At 52.9% G+C, this 16229-nt stretch overlaps 1 protein-coding gene across 1 annotated transcript in view; it reads right to left on the bottom strand.

Annotated features, from left to right (window-relative positions):
* Positions 1 to 3545: 3545 nt before the first annotated feature.
* PLCG1 (phospholipase C gamma 1) overlaps positions 3546 to 16229 on the bottom strand; it is a 39481-nt gene continuing 26797 nt past the window's right edge. Inside the window, exons 10-32 of the mRNA XM_021665763.2 lie at positions 16049 to 16167; positions 15881 to 15966; positions 15686 to 15806; positions 14790 to 14958; positions 14525 to 14647; positions 14340 to 14441; positions 14065 to 14252; positions 13517 to 13717; positions 13322 to 13441; positions 13058 to 13238; positions 11968 to 12045; positions 11059 to 11162; positions 10755 to 10851; positions 10431 to 10500; positions 9705 to 9862; positions 7691 to 7787; positions 7335 to 7559; positions 7103 to 7251; positions 6512 to 6626; positions 6232 to 6393; positions 6035 to 6123; positions 5736 to 5923; positions 3546 to 5598 (exon numbers count right to left, since the gene is read on the bottom strand). Of these exons, the coding sequence (XP_021521438.2) occupies positions 5556 to 5598; positions 5736 to 5923; positions 6035 to 6123; positions 6232 to 6393; positions 6512 to 6626; positions 7103 to 7251; positions 7335 to 7559; positions 7691 to 7787; positions 9705 to 9862; positions 10431 to 10500; positions 10755 to 10851; positions 11059 to 11162; positions 11968 to 12045; positions 13058 to 13238; positions 13322 to 13441; positions 13517 to 13717; positions 14065 to 14252; positions 14340 to 14441; positions 14525 to 14647; positions 14790 to 14958; positions 15686 to 15806; positions 15881 to 15966; positions 16049 to 16167 (2985 nt within the window). The 3' untranslated portion in view covers positions 3546 to 5555. The remainder of the gene's footprint in view (positions 5599 to 5735; positions 5924 to 6034; positions 6124 to 6231; positions 6394 to 6511; positions 6627 to 7102; positions 7252 to 7334; positions 7560 to 7690; positions 7788 to 9704; positions 9863 to 10430; positions 10501 to 10754; positions 10852 to 11058; positions 11163 to 11967; positions 12046 to 13057; positions 13239 to 13321; positions 13442 to 13516; positions 13718 to 14064; positions 14253 to 14339; positions 14442 to 14524; positions 14648 to 14789; positions 14959 to 15685; positions 15807 to 15880; positions 15967 to 16048; positions 16168 to 16229) is intronic.

Here is a 16229-nt window from a genome sequence, read left to right as displayed (position 1 = left end):
ACCCCCTTCCTCAGTTTTTGAAAGTCCTATCTTTGGTTTTGCAGGCCTTTGAGGATGATAAAGAATGTATAGTTACCAGCTTGTTGTTGCTGGTCCCAAGCTTCTACAGCCCTCAGAACCTGGTTTTTGTGGCTGCTCTGGCAGGAGCTGGGCCAAGGGAGAAGGGAGAAAGGCAGCCACTCTGGTGGGGACTCTAGGCACCTTCCTGCTGTCTGCTTGGATAGGCAGTGAGTGCCGGGGTACTGAGAGGAGCCTGAGCATTTACCTGCCATTAGTGCCTCTTCCTTCAGGAGACCAGCTTGAAGTGTGTGTGTGTGCATGCTGACAATCTCATGTGTCAGAGGAGCACCTGTATGTGTTAATGTAGTCTTTCTTGGTTAGTGCTTTTTAGCTTTTGTTTCCTTTCCATAAATGGATGATTCAAAATTAATGTGACTGGAGTTAATGGTGAACTATCAGGCTGTTCAGTCACTAAATATAGAGAGCTACAGCTGCTTGGTCTTTCCCGAGTCAAACCTGAGTAGAAATACTGTTAAAAGAAGAATCTACCACGTGGGACCTATGAATCCTATAATTTGTGTTTAGCGAGATTTGTCACTATCCCTGGTTCCTGCCCATACAGTGCTATCTCATTCTTGCAGTTTGCTTGAAACGGGGCCAGAGCCCCACATGAGATTGTCAGCAGGAGTGGGGAACGCCAGCACCCACTCCTCAGTAGGGACCCAGCATGACAATCGGGTTGTTTCCTGTTAGACTGGGTCGGGGCCCGGGAGAAGCAGTCACCCGTGTAGAGAGTTCCTGCCAAGTTTCTGAGCAGTTGCTTTGTTCAACAGTGTCAGGAGGGTCAGATTGTGCCATAATTGTTATTAAAGAGAAAACACGCCCACCTTCCTCTCTTCCCTACTGGCCATTGTTCATTGAGATTTTACTGAGTGCAGCCTTTGTGGAAGTCAGGGAGGTTGCCAAAGGCCTGTAGATGCCTCCTGACAAGGTCTTGATTCCTGGTATTCTAGCACCCATTTGCATTCTGGTCTTCAAGCACAAAGCCTTGTTTCCTGTGGCCAGACTGCCGGGCAGTTCAGACTGGGTAGTGACTGTTGAGCGAGTGTTGAGCAGTCTGCTGTCAGCAGAGTCGGCTGAAGAGGTGATCATCTCGGTGCTAAACAAGTAAGAGGCAACTGCCCTGTTTTTGTTTGTCCTGAGGCACAATGAAACTTTAGCCAAATTCTGCAAGAGGGTCCCATCTCCTGCCATGGCCAGGTGTGAGACCGAACCAAGAAATGGCATACTCTATCACTTAAGCCTTGGGTAGAATGGGAATTCCTTACCCTGGGTAAATGTTTTAACAACAAAAATGGAAGTCAACTTTGGTTTGGACTGTGGTCGTGCTGAGGCAGGAGTGGGGCTGCCCTCTTGGGGCTGAATCTCCAGGCCTCATGAGGTCCCCTGTGGGGATGCTGCTATTTCTAAGATGCAAATTGCACATTTCCTAGATTTTGTATCTGTGGATTTGGATAAGGGAGGGGAACAGGGACAAATGCTTGTACAATTTGAAGTGGGCCTCAATGGTACTTCAAACCTTTTGATGGTTCCTAAATAAAAACATAAATATATTTCACATCTGCTGACTTATTTTGTGGGGAAGTCAGGAAAAAAGGCCAAAAACATTTCATTTCTTGCCCACTTCTGTGGATCTTAAACTCCAGTGGACAAGTGTGGCAGTTTCCCTCAGCTCACTACAGAAGTTCCAATTCACTGTCTCCTGCATTGCTGAGTTCACTACACTGGCTTCTACATAAAAGAACTGTGATATTTTAGAAATTATGTTAAATAGACAAAGGCAAACAGCCAAACCTGCTATCATCTGGTGAGAGAACACTGGCAAGTTTAGAGTGCTGAAAAGCAGAGCCTGTCATTTGCTGGTGGGGGTTAGTGAATATGCATAAGGACCCAGGGGCCTTCTGGAGAAACAAGACTAAAGCCCCAGCTTCTAAGACCCAAAGAAATTGAATTTTGTCAGGGTGGCCCCAAAGGCCTGTGGCAGAAGGGAAAAAAGGGACCTTTGAAATGAAATCACCTACAGTGGAGCCAGGCAGTGATTCTGGACACCAGAGTAAGAAGGACCTATTCCTGGCCCTTCCAGAGGCCAGCTTATGTCTTGGGGAAGCAGCTGTATGTGTTGAATCCCAAAAACCAGGTCCTTGGAAGCTAGACCAAAGTGGCATGCAACTGGCAAAGCCAATCAATCAGCTGAATACCATAGTGGGCAGACTCAGGCAATGGCTCACTTGGGACACTGTGGGTGGAGTTCGCTGGAGTGGCCAGCCACGGGGTTGCTGTGGGGTTACTTGGTGCAGCTGAGTGGCCTCCAGGCAGGGGACAGAATGCCTAGATTAACCCCTAGGCACGAGTGCCCTGCGAATTACTAAAGGACCCAGGGAAAGCAGGAGTCTTAGGCTGAGACTGTGCTTGATCCATTTAATTAAAATGTAAAGAATGTGTGAATCCTTTTCATTCACCAAGTTAGTCTGGTGGGATAACCTAAGCCTACTTGTTTTCTACCTGCTCTCAACAGAACTGATATGAAGAGTGATGGGCTCAAGTTGATAGACAAGTGAGTTTCTAGGCTCAGGCCCAGCTCCCAGGTGATGTTCAAGATGTGCTTGGTCAGGAGACCCCTGCCTTTTTTTCTGCTCATGGCCATATACACACTCAACTAAGGTCAGAAACTGCTCCTGCCATTGTCCCACAGGGCAGTCCTTAGTCCTGTGGCAGGGGGCAGAATGCCCCTGACCTTGTAAGCTCTGCTCTATGTGTACATGTCTGTGTCAAAGCTGTTGAAAGTGAAGGTCTGTCACTTTGAACCCAATCTGCTTGTCCCTGGTCTGTCAGCCAGAAGGTTCTACTGGTGATAACAGGAAAGCAAGGAGCCTGCTAGGGAGCCCATCTCCCTTCTGGTACCACTGACTTCCCTCTCCTGGCCCTGCCTGCTCTCTTGGTTTGCTCTAACAAAATCAGCTTTTCAACCCTTGTTACTCATTAAGTCACCTTGAGGTTTTGACCAATACCTATGCTAGGGCCCCAGGTACCAATGTTTTTCAGAAGCTCCCCAGATGGTGCTAATGTGCTGTTAGGGTTGAGACTCCACGTGTCATGACCCAGCAGGTGGAAGGCAGTGCTATCTAAGCTGTCGCACTGTAGGGACACGGCCTACAGGCATGGGGAGAGGCAAACAACTCCTGATGTCAAAGCATTCAGCCCCAAGTAAGCCCCCCACCCAAACTCCCCAACTCTGCTTGGGCCTTCTGGGTCAATTGACATTTGTCAGGTCTATCTGGAGGAATCCTGAAGTGAAAATGATCTTTAAATTTGCTTGAGAGGTGGCACATTTTCCACCAGGAAGAACAATCAAAGCATCTCCAGTGAAAAGCAAAGGCAACGTCTTATAGAGCCCAAGATACATGAGCCTCAGGTCTACAAAGCTGCCTTAAGAAAGGCAGAGCTGTCCCTACCCCAGGTTGTGTTCCAGAAACTTATTCAGCAAATGGAGGAGATATGTATTGATGAAAACTAAAAGGGTTAACACCAGCAGGCCAAGGATGTTCTAACCAATGAGATGAGCCCTAATAGAAGGGCCTACACAGTCTTCTTCCTTCTGATAGGAAAGCTTTCTCTCCAGGCCATAAAAACCACATGGATCATGACGGTCCTGGTGAATTCCCATCCACCACCTTCTTGTGTTATATGGGAAAAAGTCACCCTCCTCTCTGAGCTGGGACTGTGAAGCTCTAGAAGAAAAAGTCACACAAGAACCTGAGCACTATCGCTGTTTGTTTGATACTGGCTATCAGTTCATGTCATCCATAGAACCAGATCTTAAATTGTTTGTGTGGCATCATTTTTGTTCCATCCCAGCACAAAATATGATGAAAACAGAGCCTCAGGAAGAGAAGGACCTTTCAACCATGTTCTGGGCACAGAGATTTTGGCTGCCAAGTCCTAGAGACAACCAGAATGGCAAAGGAGAGGTTTCTGTGGAACTGGAAAGGGGCTCTGGTTGTTTCCAGACCACCACCAAAGCTGGCTGGCCAGGAACCCAGGCAGGATGTACTCTTTTCGGAGGATGGGCAGGAGAGAAGGTGGCCCCACAATTCCTGTTAGCCCAGAGAAGGTGACAGCTGCTTAACCTAAAGTTTCCAGAAACGTCTCACCTGCTTCTATTGCAGAATCATCTGGTGAGTATGTTCCCAAACAGGCTTTCCGGAGCCCAAAAAGAACATACAAGTTAAAGGAAAAAGGACATGAGGATGATTTATTTGGCAGTCAGATCTTAAGAGGGCAGCAGAACTAGCAAATGGCCAACCCTGAGCCCAAATAATATGGGCAGTAGGTTTGCGTGTGCTGAATGCTGGCTATGCTGTGAGGCACCTTTGCGCCCACGGGCCTGGAGCCCAGCCTCTGTCCTCAGAGGTGGGAGCTGCCTTTCTAACCTTCCCATCTCCATCCCTAGATCATTTTTTTTTTTTTTTTTTTACCAGTTAGAAGCTGCAATAAGCATGGCAGCTTCATTCAGCACCCAGCTGCCTGTACCCTGCCCACCCAAGCGGCAGGCATCTCCTCAATTCCTTTTTCATTCCTCAGGGAAAGCATATCAAATCATCTTTGCTTAAAAAAAAAAAAAAAAAAAAACCAACCTCACCAAAATAGGCTCTGCTATTGCTTCTCTTCCCACCCCCCCACCCCCCCCACCCCATTCTTGACAGTGCCTTAACATCACAAACTGAGCCCTCTTAACACAGCAGGCAGCCCACCTGCCACTCTCCCCTCCAAGGCTCTACTCCAAGGTTTCCCTACAAGGGTGAGGAGCAGGAGGAGTAAATAACTTAGTTACAATACCATTGAGAAGAAAAATAATACTGCTATTTTTAACATGATCCCCTGTATCTTTCTTTCAGGCTGGGTCATGTTCCCAGCCATGGGCAATGTGCCCTTGTGCTGTGTCCTCCTCCTCAGGCAGGGCAGAGCCCTTCTCCATGCAGGCCCTACACTCCTCTGCCCTGGCTCCAGGGCCAAACTGCAGGGGCATCTGGCCTCTCACCCTGCCCAGCTGTGGTTTTAAAGCTACAGGACAATGTAAACTTTGTTTCCCTGGCCCAGCAAGGCTCCTCCTCCTCCTCCACTCTTAGGAATGTCAGTGGCTCCTTAGAGCCTCCTGTGCCACTGGCTGAGGTGCCCTCTCTCTCCAAGGGGCTTCGGCTGTGGTCCTGGCCCCACAAGATGGAAGGATCCATCTCCAGAAGTCAGGGCCAGATGTGTGTGCTTAATGCGAGACACAGTACAGTTTTTGCCTTCACCCAGAGCTGGGGCATGGAGGCCCAAAACAGTAATACATCTCATTAATGGCTTGGTTTCTGTCTAGCATTCACTGCTGGAATCCAGGCTTCAGGCTATGAGACCCGGAAGGCCGCCACAGCAGGCTGCTTCCAAAGAACCCAGTTCACGGCATTCCATGAGGCGCACAGCACCTGCTGCTCTCCAACAAAGCTGGGGTACAACTAGAGCCGGTTGTCTCCATTGACCCGAGTCCTTCTTGGGGCCCTGGACAGAAGAGAAGAGTGTCAATTGAACAGCCCAAAGCCAGACAATATTACAACTTTTCTAACCAGGAGAAAGAAACACTGAAGTAGGACCTAGCCACAGCCTTGCTGGCTCTAGCACCCCTCCATCTCCCTCACCTTCGTTCTCGACTGTCAAAATGGTCTGCGAGATGCTCCTGGGAGATGCGGAAGTCCTCAAATGGCTGCTGGTAGCGGGACTCAAAGGAGCCTTCCCGGGCTCGGCCATGAAACAGCTGGCCTGAGGCATCTGAACCCCGCTCCCGCAGGGATGTACCACTGAAGGGACTGAGGTCACCGTTCTCTTGCTTCAATGAAGGCAAGTGCAGAAGAGGGTCAGTAACTTTTCTGCACTTCAGGAGGGTGTTGCCTGTTCTCCTCCCCCACACCTCAGGCCAGCCCACCCCTGCTGCAGATACCTTGGCAGGGAAAATGTCAATCTTGATCAGCAGGGAGGCCAACTCCAGGTCCTCGCTGTAGTTGTTCTTCAAAGGCACTGCTCTGTATCCTAAGAGGAGGAAACCCTGGTCCTCAGCCCAGGAGGGACAGAGCAAGGGGCCCAGCCCTACCCTGGCAGCAAGATCACAGGGGCACTGCCTCCAGGAATGGTCCTCACCTGTCTTCAGGCCTTTTACTGGGAAAGTAGCCTGAGCCAGGAAATTCTGGTCACTAAACATGTCTTCCTCATACACCACGAAACGCAGAAAGGCAAATTCAGGGTTACTGATCTGGAAGTGGAAGGGCTTGGCCGGCCATACAGGGTTGAGTCCATTGTCCACTGCGAAGGCAACAACAAAAGGCTTCAGGTCACCCTGGGAGAGGATGGGATGACTGGTGGAGAGGGCCTTGTGGTGCTCCTAGGAGGAGGAGGAGGATGACTGGGAAGACAGACTGACCCACAAACTCTGTCTTCTGCTTGGTGCTGTCATACTCAGCTCCAGCCACCTCAATCTCCACAAAAGGACACACAATGCCTCGGCCATTCTTCGGCAGATGTCGGGCCCCCAGCACCTGCAGGCAGACAAAGGGACCTAGGATTGTCTTTCCTGCTCCCTCCAATCCCAGACTGCGGAGGCTCAGGCAGCCATCTGTGAAGTGGAGGCAGTGTGCCCTCTGCTGGGTCCTCAGGACACTGCCCATGGAGTCCTGCTGCCCGTAGTTTATTTAGTCTTAGCTTGAGCTCAAATTTCCATGTGAGTTTTGCAATCTACTTTATGTTAAATCCATGTCTATTTTAACACAAAAATCTTTTAAATGATTTCCTCTTAGGGAAAAAAAATTTATCAGAACAAGTCACCCCATCAATGGCTCTGCACATGTCCTAGATGTGTACACCACATGCTATCTTCACCCCTTCAAAGACTGCTCAGGCCCCACTCACACTGACCACCTTGATGCCTGAAACTGCCCATTTTTGGGGAACTCAACCACACTCCATTGGCAAGCAGCCCTTTTCCCACCCTGAAGCCCAGATGAGCAGCACCTACCTCAATACAGATGGCACATGGCTCCAGCCCGCGGAGGCTGCTCTTGTCAAAGGGGTCGAAGGCCTCGTCCCGCATGGTACTTGGCTGCAGCACGTAGCCACAGTGCCTGCCTGTCATGAAGAGGGCCTGGTTCATCTGCATAGGCTTGTCTGGAAGAGGCAGATGACGGCACGTTCCAGTCCAGCTGCCCCACAGTGCCTCTCCCTGCCCTCCTCACAGGGGACCTCCTCACCAGGGGTCTGGAAGTTGAGCGCCACGAGCTGGCTGCCACAGATCCACATGGGCAAAGGATCGTAGTTGGAGGAATCCAGTCGCTGGCCCTTGGGGTAGATGCGGGAGAGCTGCAGTCGATTGTACTGAAGGAACTTCTTGCCTTTGGCCTTGTTCACGTATTTCTCAGCCTTGGTTTCCGGGAAGGACGACATGTCCCGGTAGCAAGCACGTTCTGTGCCAATCTCTGGGCCAAACAGGGAGAACACTTACAGAGCCCGCCCACCCAGGCAGTGTTGGGGGGATAACTAAATACTCCTTCTGCACCCACCAGGCCCTCCAGGCACATGCACACCCCGCCTGAGCCCTAGCCCTTACTCTCTTCATCGAAGGGAACAGGTCGGCAGTAGACGACAAGCTCAGAGAGCTCCAGGGCGATCTTCTTCCTCCGTTCCATCATCTTCCCCTCAGAGAGCTGGTGACACACACAAGGCCCTGCTACAGCCCTACCCAGGAGAAGGAAGCCCCTGCCAGCCTTGGGCACGCCCACACTGCAGGTGCTCTAGGCCTCTCCCCTACCCTCCCTTGTACCTTCCAGACGCCACACCAAACAGTAAACGAGGGAGCTCTGTCCTCAGTCTCAATCCCGGGATCAACTGTCTTTCCTCCTCTCTGTCCCAGAGGACACATTTGCCCTCCAACCCTCTTAAAGAGGTGGGTTAGGGGGGTGGTGGTACAGACTCCTCATCACCACCCATGTTCACAGTGAGCTTCCAGGGATCCTGGGATTGGCCACACTCACAAGTGACACTTTCTAATCATTCATTACTCAGCCTCATCCTGGGGTAAAAATGCTCTGTGTCACCTGTGACTGCACTGGGGATGCAGGTCCCTGGCTTGGTCTCCATCTATGTCCTAAGGATGATCCTCACTGCCTCAGCTCCCCCAACTCCAATACAACCACTCACTCTCCATGCCAAATCTCTACAGAAGCCCACTTACAAGTGTTCCTTCCCATCCTCTCACTCCTGGAGGTCCCCTTTCTTCTTTCAGTGGCTTTTTTTTTTTTTTTTTTTGAGACCGAGTCTCGCTCTGTTGCCCAGGCTAGAGTGCGGTAGCATGATCTTGGCTCACTGCAACCTCCCCTCCTGGGTTCAAATGATTCTCCTGGCTCAGACTCCTGAGTAGTTGGGACTACAGGCACCCCCCGACCATGCCCAGCTAATTTTTGTATTTTTTTAGTAGAGATGGGGTTTCATCATATTGGCCAGGCTGGTTTCAAACTCCTGACCTTGTGACCTGCCCACCTTGGCCTCCCAAAGTGCTGGGATTACAGGTATGAGCCACCATGGCCGGCTTCAGTGGTTCTTACATTCAAACTCTCTTCCTTTTTAGGCCTAGACCCTTGGATCCAGCCCTTCAGCCACCTGGTCTACCAGTACCTTTTCCTTCTAGGGGACAGCCTGGCAAGCACCCTATCCCTTCTGTTTGGCTTGCAGGTGCCTTCTCCAAAGCAGCTAAAGACCCCCCCCCCGCCACCAAATGCACTTGGTGAAAGGGCCACCAAGTAGGAATTCCCTAACCCTTGAGAATACTTCTTTCTCTGCTCCCCCAGGCTCAGTGGAAGAGGCCTCCCTTCTCCAGCAGGCTGGTCCTGCCAGCTAGGCTTGGGTTCCATCTCCTCCCACACCCTGCTCGCTCCCTTCAGCTGTCTGCATGACAGCCTGCTCAAACCCCAGTCACCTGTTCTCTCCCTCAAGGACAGGCCCTACAAAGGCTCTGCCTTTGCCATTCCAGACTCCCCCGCTGCCCACTGCCATCTAACCCCAGCCATACTGCTGACACACCAGGGCTATTTGCTGCTGCTGAATCCAGAGGGCACTTACAGGTTCTTATCATGCCTGTGTTTACCTCTGTAGTCCTCAATACAGCAGACCCCCTCCCTCACCAGTGGCCTGCAGTCTGTCTGACTTGCCTACCCTGGGCTCCTTTCCTTGCCCATGCCTTCTCATGTGGAGCTTCTCAGTCCATCCCAAGTTCTCTTTCTATTGTACACCACCTCATCTCTCCTATGCCTCTGGGACCCCACTCCTGCTTCAGGCCAGGATTTCTCCTCTTAGCTCTGGCCTGTGTATCCAACTGCCCACTAAGCAGAGCCACTTAAACGACCCATCACTATCTCAAACTCAACATGACCTAAACACACTACACTGCATCTTATGTGTGTGTTTCTTCTCGATCCCTAGCTAAGACAGGGGCTGTGGCTGTGGCCTATCTAGCATAGGCCATCGACTGCCCCACTGCTCTGAGGGGGTTTGTGCTGAGAGCTGGAGGTCTCAGCTGCCTGACAGGCGCACACACTGCCCTGCAGCAGGCTCCAGCAGAATCTCACCCTGGCATCTGCGGTCTGGGCCACTTCACGGATCTTTTTCACCCAGTCCTGCAGCTCCTCCTGTGAGTCGGCAGCAACATCCAGGGACCAGTGGGCCACCGATGCCATGCTGATGGAGAAGACGAAGAGCCGGTTGTTCTTGCCCTCAGGACGGATGGCTGGGAAGGCGAGAGCAGATAAGAACTGAGAATAGACATCTCACCCACTCCACCCCACTCCACACCCCAGGCACTGGCTCAAGTGAGTTCTATCTCATTCCATTTCCTCCTTCCCATACCCCATGAGAGGAAGAACTGCTTTGCAGACCCATTCTACAGATGACAATGCTGCAACTCAAACAATGCTGGTTGAGGTGGAGCCAGTATTCCAACTCAGCTCTGCTTGACTCATGCTTCTGCCTCAGGCCACGTCTGCCTCTCCACCCCATCTCCAAGCCTCTGTCACATCCCTGTGGCCCAACCCATTAGGCCTGGGGAGGTCAGCCAACCAGGAGCATCATCTTTGCTGACGATTCTGATGGGTTCCCCAGTGCATGGCAGGGGTCAAAGCTGAGGGTGACAAAGGGAGCCCAGGGTGTCAAAGGGATATAGAGAGCATGGGGAGAGCTTGGAGTGAGGGCAGCCTTTGGGGTTCAGCCATCAGCTTCCTCCCTACGAGCAGGAGAGAGATACAAAGGAGAACCTCACCCTAGGGAACAGTGGGCAAGAGAAAGGGACGGGAGCTCACCAATCTGACAAGCTGGTACATCCAAGACCCCCCGCAGCAAGTCCCCTAGGGGGCTGTTCTCGTCCAAGTGCTGTGGGAAGCAAAGCCCACCGATGGTCAGCATGGCTACTGCGTATGTGTGTGAGGGGATATCCATGTGCATGGGACAAATACATCTTGTGGGTGTACCTGTGACTGCCAAACATAGCACAGGTATATGGGAGACCACCAGCCCATGTGACAGGTGTCTGTGCATGCACATGCATGCTTGGGACTGTGTGATGGGAGATTCCAAGGAGAATCTGGGGATAGGGAATGCCATTCCTCAGATGATCTGGGTCTCACCTCCCTCTCCGGCTCCAGGGCCACGGGGTTGACCATCTCTTCCACATAGTTTGATGGGAACCACAGCTGCTTCTTCCCTCCGTAGTCCCCTCGCCACCTGTGGGAGCCATAGGGTGCTGACCTCCAGCAACCACCCCTAACTCCCATGAGGAGAATATCCTTTGGTAGGGGATCCCATGCCTAAGCCAGGCTGAGCAGGCACTGCTGGTGCACACAGGAGACAAACACATCACAAATACATGTCTTTGGAGCCCCAGCTCCACTGGGGCCCTTGGATTCTGGGCCTACCACACTACAGGCTCACCAGCCTCCCTCTTGCTTCTCCACGTTCTGGATGATAGCACTCTTGGTGAAGGTCAGCTCGTCCTCCCTCTGGGCCTTGTAGTCAAAGAGGGCTTTGACTGCACACTGCAGAGGTGAGAAGCACCAGTCAGAGCAGAAAGACTCCCCCTGCCACTGCTGACCTGGGGCTTCATGTGCACACACACGTGCTTGGGCTTCCCAGCCTTGGGTCAAGGCCACTGGGAGATGACACTGCCAGCAACGGGTCCTAGTTATAGTTCTTGTTACTGCCCTGCAGGGAGGCTCTAGAACAGATATGATCAGAGAGGTAGGACCTCTGCCAGTGAAGTGCCTTAGGATCCAGGTGGAACCTTAAGCCCCACCCTGGGCCACAGAGAGAACCTTGAATCCTCTCCCAGGAGTCAAGGCTGGCAGGCCAAGAAGGCAGGGTCTGCAGTTGCCCTGAGTGCCTCCCCAGGACCTGGAAGCATATGGGGCCTGGATGGTCTGTGAAGTGGAAAGAAAAACCTCTCAGGTCCTCTGGCTATGGAGGGAATAGGGCCCAGGCATTTTTAGAGAAAAAGGCAAAAAGGACGAACCTGTGTGACAGAGCTCCATAGGCCAGGGAATGAGCGGCCAGTGTGCCTCCTGCCCCCTACCCTGCTGCTGCCCAGGGAGGAAACAGGGGTCACCCATGGGAGCAGTTTTAAAGGGTCATGGCTGATCTACGGGGTGGGGGCTAGGGAGTGGGTCAGCCCTGGGAGACCTGCGGTTGCTCACCAACCACACATCTCTCACAACCTCTTGGGCCTCGGAAAACCACAACCACCACTTCTCCACAAAGACCACAGATGGCCCAGAACACAGAAATGAAGCCCCAAGCAGCTGGGGACCCTCCCCAGCTTCCTGTGCCCAGAGGCCTGAGCTGTACCTTGAAAGTTGGCATAGGGTTTGCCTCTACGTAGAAGCCAGGGTTGCGTCCCTCATACAGGGCCCCGTAGTCAGGCTCCTGGAAACAGGACACAATGGGATATGCTAATGTCCCAGAGCCCAGAGGTAGAAAGCAGCTGGTTTCTCCAGCAGCTTCCCTTTCCCCCAGTGCAGCAAACTTCCACGTGGCCTTCCTCACCAGGACACCAAGGCGGCCACCATCACACTAGCACCTGGTCCACAGGGATCCTTCAACCTCAGTGGACACAGCTTCAGGGGCCTCAGACCTTGTCTCATCCTTTCCTTTCTTCACATTTTTACCCATGAGGCCCAGCCCAGGATTCTAAAATCTCTCAGGTCCTGAATGCCCAGACTCCCAAATATTTCTGAGCTATGTGCAGGTGGGCCCTTCACAGACTGCCCATATTCAGTGCTTTAGTTCAGTGACTCACTGGTTCACTGCTGAGCCAAGTCAGGAATAGCCTTCCCACTCCCTACACTCCTCCTGCCGCTCCTCTCCACCACCTGACCCCAAGGGCCAGTGGACAACAGGCCTCTTCCCACCCTACTGGGGAGTCTACTGAGGATGGGAGTCTCTCAACTGATCTCCTGGTCCCAGACCCCTTCCTCCTGTCCAGGGTCCTTGTCACCACCTGTGCTGCCATAGGTACCGACTTTTTCCCTCACTGGTCTCACCTCCTATGGCTCTGTCCTCCATACCATCCATTCTTGGGTAGCCTCATCTCACCTGCCCTGGGACAGAGTCCCCAGGCCAACCCCAGCTGGATGAGCTTCCATTGTGTGTACCTCTCCCGGTGTGAGCCCCAGAACCTCCCCTCCACACCTTGGCTCATGACGAATCCTCTGCCTGTGTGCCTGTCCCCATCCTTACAGACACCACACAGATGTCCCCTCTTCCAGATACTGTCCTGGTACCCAGACCATGGCTCTCACTTGGACTCAGGGGCCCTCTTACGAACCCCAATACCCCAGGCCTTGCTGTTACACACATCCAGATTATCCAGTGACTTTAAAGATTCTAGGTCTCTCCTGCCTCCCCTGCCTCGCCCCGTCTACCACAGTGCCCTCACAGCTGTGCCAATCTTCTCCAGTGCCTCCTCATTGATGGGATAACGCAGCTTCATCTTGCGGTATAGCGGGTGCTTCTCATAGTAGCTGATGAGGTCAACAAGGCTGTCGAACTCCGAGTTCCCTAGCATCACAGTCTGTCCCTCCTGCTGGACACGGCAATGCTTGATCTTGCCCTCAGCCCTTCACAAGGACAAAACAGTCACACAGGGTCAGGGCAGCCCAGATCCAAGCAAGGCCCCACAACCCAGGGCCACACCCCTCACCGGAAAGAGATGGCATATGAGTTGGGCTCATTCCGCTTCCGCACCAGGAAGGCCCCATCACGGGGGACACGCATTAGCATGTGCTCAGCCTGTGCTCTGGTCAGGCTCGCGTGGTACCACCTGAGGACAACAGAGTCAGGCCCGGCCAGCCTCACCCATGGCCCTCCCCTGCCCACTCCCAGGCCCCTCTCTCACTCTTTGCTCTCATGGGCGTTGGTCTGTGGAACAGGTTCTGAAAGTCGCATCTCAAACTCATTGCAGCGCAGGGGCACCTGCTGGTAGTGTGTGATGAGGTCATAGAGGGAATCAAAGACGAGGTTGTCTGTCAAGAAGAACTTGGGGGTCCCAGCATCTTGCCGGGAGTGGATACGGCAGTGCTGGACTTTCCCGTTCCGCCTGTGGAAGACACAGGGTGAGGGAGGCTGGGAGAAACAGGCCAGGGCCCCAAAGACCAAGTTCCACCCCAAGTGAGGCACCAAGTCTGAAGGAGGGAGGCCAAGTTCCTGAGGAGCACAGGTGTGGGCAGTCACACTGAAAGGCTTCAAATTAACTGAAAAGGGAGGGGTGTGGTAGGGGGGTGAGTGCACATGTATGTGTTTGTATGTGTGTAGATGAAATTATGTTCCATGTAAAACGTAACTGTCCTGGATCAAAGGCTCAAATGTTAACTGGTTATCTCTGGGTGATGTCATGTCTATATATACACACTGACTGAACATGAGTGTCAGCATGGGAAGTGTTACCAGAAAGAGAGCGTGTAGTCGCCCACGAAGGTCTCACTCTCTCGCACGAGGAAGGAGCCGTCAGGGGCCCCGGTCTCGATGCAGTACTCAGTAAGCAGGCGCTCAGCGATGTGCCGCCCGTCACGCCCTGCCCCAAGCTTCCCATGGAACCACTTCTCATTGGAGTGCAGCTCTGTGCTGCTGCTGACCTGTCAAGGGAAGGCAACAGCAAAGACACTGTGACCCTGGCTCAGGCCTGATCTGGCCCAGCCCCCAGATCTGGGCTGGTCCCTCACCTCCTTGGGCTCCTCCTCATCCTCATTGCCCTGGTCACTGCTGGTCTCCTCAGAGTAGTAGATCTTGCTGCTGGTCAGAACGAAGTAGTGGGGATACCATTCCTGGAACAGACCAAACGGGGACTTGTGAGCCAGGGTCCTCACACCCACCAGTCCCAACACCCCCAGCCCAGCCCAGTCCTCACGTGGTTCACAGGGTCCTCCAGGTAGAGGATGCCATTCTTGATGGAGTTGCTGATGTCGTTCTCAGAGTACATCACGGATGTAGGCACCTCCTCGTAGGCACTGCCCTCAGCCAGCTTCTTGTGCTGTAGGGGCAACCAGAAGAGGGCAATGCAAACCCCAGTCCTCACCCCACCTCCTCACCAGGCTTAGGCCCAACAGCTGGAGCCATGGCCCAGGCGAGGCACTGAGAAGCGTGGGGCTTCCCCAGTGAGCCCACCACCCCACCTTGATGAGGATCTTCCTCTTAAGCTGGTTGGGTGAAGGGAGCCCATCGGCAGAGATATCCACGGGCTTGGTGAGAAGTGTGTCCCCCAGAACCTTCTTGAAGTACTGGGCCATGTTTCTCTGCTGGGCAATGCTGCAGTGGTCCTCAATGGAAAGGATGACTGGGTACCTGCAGGGTGGGGGACACGCACAGTCAAACAGATCCTGCAATCCTCTGGGGTCTAAATAGCCTCTCACAGTGAGGTGTTGGGAGCCAAGGGCCTGGGGGCTTCTTGTCTATAAAAACTATCTCAGAAAAGAGGCAGGCTATAGCCACTGATGGGGCAGAAGGGGTTCTACAGCTGTGGCGGCAGTGGAAACCAAAGGGTGGATGCAGTCCCGAGCTGGTCCAATTATGGAGGGTGCTCAGCAGTACAAGAAAAATCTTTCACATCAAAGAGGTCAGGAGACAGGAGAAGCTTCCAAAGTTAGCTATTAGAGCCCTGGTGAGGTCAGGGAGATCAGTGACCACAGGTTAAACAGTAAACAGAATTGAAGGAATGGGACATAAGCAACACAGACAATCTTCTGGGCTGTGAGGGGAAAGGAGTTAGCAGGATACTGGCCTAAAGAAACCAGGGCATGTTTTCTGAAGATGAGAAGAGCATGAATGTGTTCTACAGGCTAAAGAACCCCTGAAGAAGACAGTGGGCCCAAGATGTAGGAAACAAAGTATAACTTGAAAAGCAACAGCTCAAGCAGGAAGCAGGAGATGACGAGAGGCCAAGAGGTAGGACAAAGATGAAAGGCTGGGGGAGAGGGGACAGGGCATTCGAGGGGTCTTTCTGCCCTCTTTCCCTCTAGAATAAGAGAGCTGGTGCCCAGTTAACCCCTTGGTCCTCCATCCCCCGACTCACTCTGAGGCCACAAAGGCATGCTCCTTGATGGTGTGCAGGACATCTGAGAACTTGATCTTGGTGGTAAGGGTGTGCCCATGGTAAATGACTGGCATCCCATCTGGACCGTCCCAGCAGTCCACTGAGGAGCAACATCACCATGGTCAAGCAGGTAGGCCTCCCATCTTCCCTCCCCCAGCCCTGGACCCCACGCACACTCAATGCAGCGACAGCCCATCCGCAGGCAGCGAGCATAGGCTTCCAGGGAGGACTCACTGGAGAACTGGTCCCCGGTCAGGTACCTGAATAGGCAAAGAGAGGCAGGTATGGTCATATGGGCCCTCCTGGGAAGAAGCTAGGTGGGCCCAAAGGAGCCACACTCACGTGTTGTGGGAGGAGGAGATCCAGTAGTGGGAAAGAGGGTTGTTCATGGTGTCCGGGCACACAGCGTCCAGCTGCGAGTTCCACACACTGTTCTCTTTGGAGAACAGGAAGGTGACAAACTGTCCAGGAACATGTGGAAGGGAAGAGAAAGTGAGACCCTGCCCTGTCCAACCCAAGATGG

Source organism: Aotus nancymaae, unplaced genomic scaffold (assembly GCF_030222135.1).
Source record: "Aotus nancymaae isolate 86718 unplaced genomic scaffold, 86718_ANA_hifiasm-v0.15.2.pri h1tg000029l, whole genome shotgun sequence".
Taxonomy (NCBI): Eukaryota; Metazoa; Chordata; class Mammalia; order Primates; family Aotidae; genus Aotus; species Aotus nancymaae.
This window is presented reverse-complemented; position numbering and strand designations above follow the sequence as displayed.